Genomic DNA, 3,257 nt, shown 5'->3' on the forward strand with positions numbered 1-3,257 from the left:
GGTGCTTGTAGAGGGACAAGGGATGCTCACCAGGATGGGATGGGCACCAGCATCTCCGTGGTGGGGTCCATTGTGGTGGCGTCCCTGTTAGGAGCAGACGGAGGATCCTGGTAGCACGTGTGGTGTCCACCATGGGTCCTGGTGCCATGTGGAGCCTGGACTTAGGACACTTTGGGACTTGGTTGCAGAGGACAGGGTATTGGCATCTCTGTGCCGTGGTCCATCATGGTGGCAGCCTCGTTAGGGCCCAACGAACCCACGTAGGATAGCGAGAAATAAAACCATGTTTTGAAAATACCGTAAAACACCCCACCTCTTCCTTGGTCAACTTTGCTCCAGTGTTGAGTCCCTCAGGAAACGACTGGTCCAGCATGGGTGTACTGGTGGAAAACAGACTAATCTTCATCCTACTTTAGAAGAATCAGTTAGCAGCAGTGCCCAGGTGGCCAAGGAGGCCAGCGCCATCCTGGGCTGTCCCAGCACTGGTGTGGGCAGCAGGAGCAGGGCAGGGATCCTTCCCCTGTGCTGGGCACTGCTGAGGCTGCCCCTCGAGTTTTGGGTCCCTGACTCCCAGAAGGACATTGAGGGGCTGGAGCGTGGGCAGAGAAGGGTAATGGAGCTGGGGAGGGGTCTGGAGCAGGCGAATGATGGGGAGCGGCTGGGGGGGCTGGGGGGGTGCACTGGAGAAGAGGAGGCGAGGGGAGACCTTATCTAAAAGTTCTAAACTTTACTGTCTGTGAACTTTTACAGACTAAATTTGGAAAATCTCTTGGGGCTAAATTAAGGTGAGCCGACACCAAATGCTCAAATAAACATTTTAATGTGAACAATTTGGATTTGGAGAAGGTAAAGTTGGTTGGTAGCGCAGACTCTGAGCAGGTGCCCTTTTTTAAGAAACGAACCACAGGAAAAAAATAAGGAAAGGTATCACCACTCTCAGATCCCACGAGGATTCCTCGGCATCGGTGACCACAGGGCAGTCCTCCGGCAGTGGGCGTGCGCACGCGGCCACCCGAGTCTGTGCCTTTCCTATGGTCCAGGCCATCGAGGACTCGCGTAACTCTCGGGCTGCTGTGCAGGCGCCGTTGCGTGTGTGCGCTGGGGGGGTGGTCGTGAGACCCTTCCGCACATTAACTTGCCCGGCACCACAGACCTGCGCATCCCGACTCCTGGGACAGGCAGGAGCGTCTGCTTCCAGCGCTGCTTTACTGGTCATTGCAGAGCAGAACTGGCAGCTTTTCTTCTGCTGGACCTGTCCTGAGACGTTCGCTCCTGCAGTCTCTCACAGTAGGCCTTCAGGAGAACTGGTGCTTGCCACAGCCATGGGGCTTCTCCCCGGTGTGGGTCCGGAGATGCTTGACCAGGTTGGGGTGCATCCAAAGCTCTTCCCGCCCTCGGGGAGGTGTAAGGGTTCTCAGTGCTGTGGCTGGGGCGGTGGTGGGGCAAGGTCGAGCTTGGGCTGACGGCGTGGGGGCAGGCGTAGGGCTTCTCGCCCGTGTGGCTCTGCTGGTGCTGGGTGAGGTGGGAGCTCTGCCTGCAGCTCTCCTGCACTCGGGCAGACATCGGGCTTCTTGCGGGTGTGGGTCAACCTGTGCCTGGCCAAGTTGCTCCTGGGTCTGAAGCTCTCGTCTCACTGGTCGCAGGCGTAGGGCTGCTCGCCCGTGTGGGTCCGCTGGTGCTTGATCAGGCTGTAGCTCTGTCCGAAGCACTTCCCGCACTCCCCACACCGGTATGGTCGCTCGCCGGTGTGGCTCTGCTTGTGCCGGATGAAATTGGAGCTCCACCTGAAGCTCTTCCCACACTCAGGGCACTTGTGGGGCTTCTCACTGGTGTGGCTCAGCTGGTGCCTGGTCAGGTAGGAGCGGAGAGCAAAGGTTTTGCCGCAGAGTGTGCAGAAGTGCCGCTCACACACCCCGTGGATGCGCCGGTGCTCAGCAAGGTTGGAGCTCTGGCTGAAGATCTTGCCGCACTCGGGGCAGACGTAGGACTTCTCGTCGGTGTGGATCCGGAGGTGCTTGGCCAAGCTGGAGCTGAGTGTGAAGCTCTTCCCGCACTGGTTGCAGGTGTAGAGTCGCTCTCTGGTGTGGGTCTGCTGGTGCTGGATGAGGTTGGAGCTCCACCTGAAGGTCTTCCCACACTCGGGGCAGGTGTGGGGCTTCTCGCTGCCATGGGACAGAAGGTGATTGGTCAAGGCAGAACTGAGTGCAAAGCTCTTCTTGCACTGGTCGCAGGTGTAGGGCCGCTCGCCAGAGTGGGTCCGCTGGTGCAGGATGAGGGTGGAGCTCTTCCTGAAGTTCTTCCCGCACTCGGGGCAGCGGAAGGGCCACTCACGGGTGTGGGTCCGCTGGTGCCGGATCAGGCTGTTGCTGTGCCTGAAGGTCTTCCCGCACTCCCCACACCAGTATGGCTGCTCGCCAGTGTGGATCCGCTGGTGACTGATGAGGCTGGAGCTGTGCCCAAAGCTCTTCCCACACTCCCCACACTTGTAGGGCCGCTCACTGGTGTGTGTGCACTGGTGCAGGATGAGGTCGGAGCTCTGCCCGAAGGCCTGCCCACACTTGGGGCACTTGTAGGGCCTCTCATCGCTGTGAGTCCGGACGTGCTCAGCCAAAGCAGAGCTGAGCGTGAAGCTCTTCTCACACTGGTCACAGGCGTAGGGTTGCTGGCGGGAGTGGATCTGCTGATGCCTGACCAGGCTGTTGCTGTGCTTGAAGCTCTTCCCACACTCCCCACATCGGTACGGCCGCTCGCTGGTGTGGGTCCGCTGGTGCTTGATCAGGTTGGAGCTGTGCCCAAAGCTCTTCCCGCACTCCATGCACTGGAAGGGCCGCTCACGGGTGTGGGTCTGTCGGTGTTGGATCAAGCTGTTGCTGTGTCCGAAGGTCTTCCCGCACTCCTCACACTGGAACGGCCGCTCGCCGGTGTGGATCCGCTGGTGCTTGACGAGGCTGGAGTTCCGCCCAAAGCCCTTCCCGCACTCCCCACACTCGTATGGACGCTCGCCGCTGTGGACCAGCTGGTGCTTGATCAGGCTGGAGACTTGTCCAAAGGCCTTCCAGCACTCCCTACACTTGTAGGGTCGCTCACCAGTGTGGGTCCGCTGGTGCTGGAGGAGGTGGGAGCTCCGTCTGAAGGCCCTCCCACATTCCCCACAGCGGTAGGGTCGCTCACCGGTGTGGGTCTGCTGGTGCCGGATGAGATCGGAGTTTTTCCTGAAGGTCCTGCTGCAGTCAGGGCACTTGTAGGGCTTCTCCTCG

At 59.9% G+C, this 3,257-nt stretch overlaps 2 protein-coding genes across 2 annotated transcripts; both read right to left on the minus strand.

Annotated features, from left to right (window-relative positions):
• Window positions 1–1,212: 1,212 nt before the first annotated feature.
• On the minus strand, window positions 1,213–1,563 carry LOC104539017 (zinc finger protein 124-like). Its single transcript, XM_010182433.1, has one exon. The coding sequence runs from the start codon at window positions 1,561–1,563 to the stop codon at window positions 1,213–1,215; it is 351 nt and encodes a 116-aa protein (XP_010180735.1).
• LOC104539018 (zinc finger protein 271-like) lies at window positions 1,562–3,253 on the minus strand (the record flags this gene model as incomplete). Its single annotated transcript, XM_010182435.1, is given in 1 exon segment — window positions 1,562–3,253. A coding segment is annotated over 1 exon segment (1,692 nt), but the record flags the coding sequence as incomplete, so codon positions are not given.
• Between the last annotated feature and the right edge of the window lie 4 nt (window positions 3,254–3,257).

The sequence above is a fragment of the Mesitornis unicolor genome, unplaced genomic scaffold (genome assembly GCF_000695765.1).
Source record: "Mesitornis unicolor isolate BGI_N332 unplaced genomic scaffold, ASM69576v1 scaffold21904, whole genome shotgun sequence".
Lineage (NCBI taxonomy): Eukaryota > Metazoa > Chordata > Aves > Mesitornithiformes > Mesitornithidae > Mesitornis > Mesitornis unicolor.

What these genes read in the sequence shown, in the direction of transcription:
- LOC104539017 (XM_010182433.1), bottom strand. Translation starts at nt 1,563, where the DNA reads ATGTCTGCCCGAGTGCAGGAGAGCTGCAGGCAGAGCTCCCACCTCACC.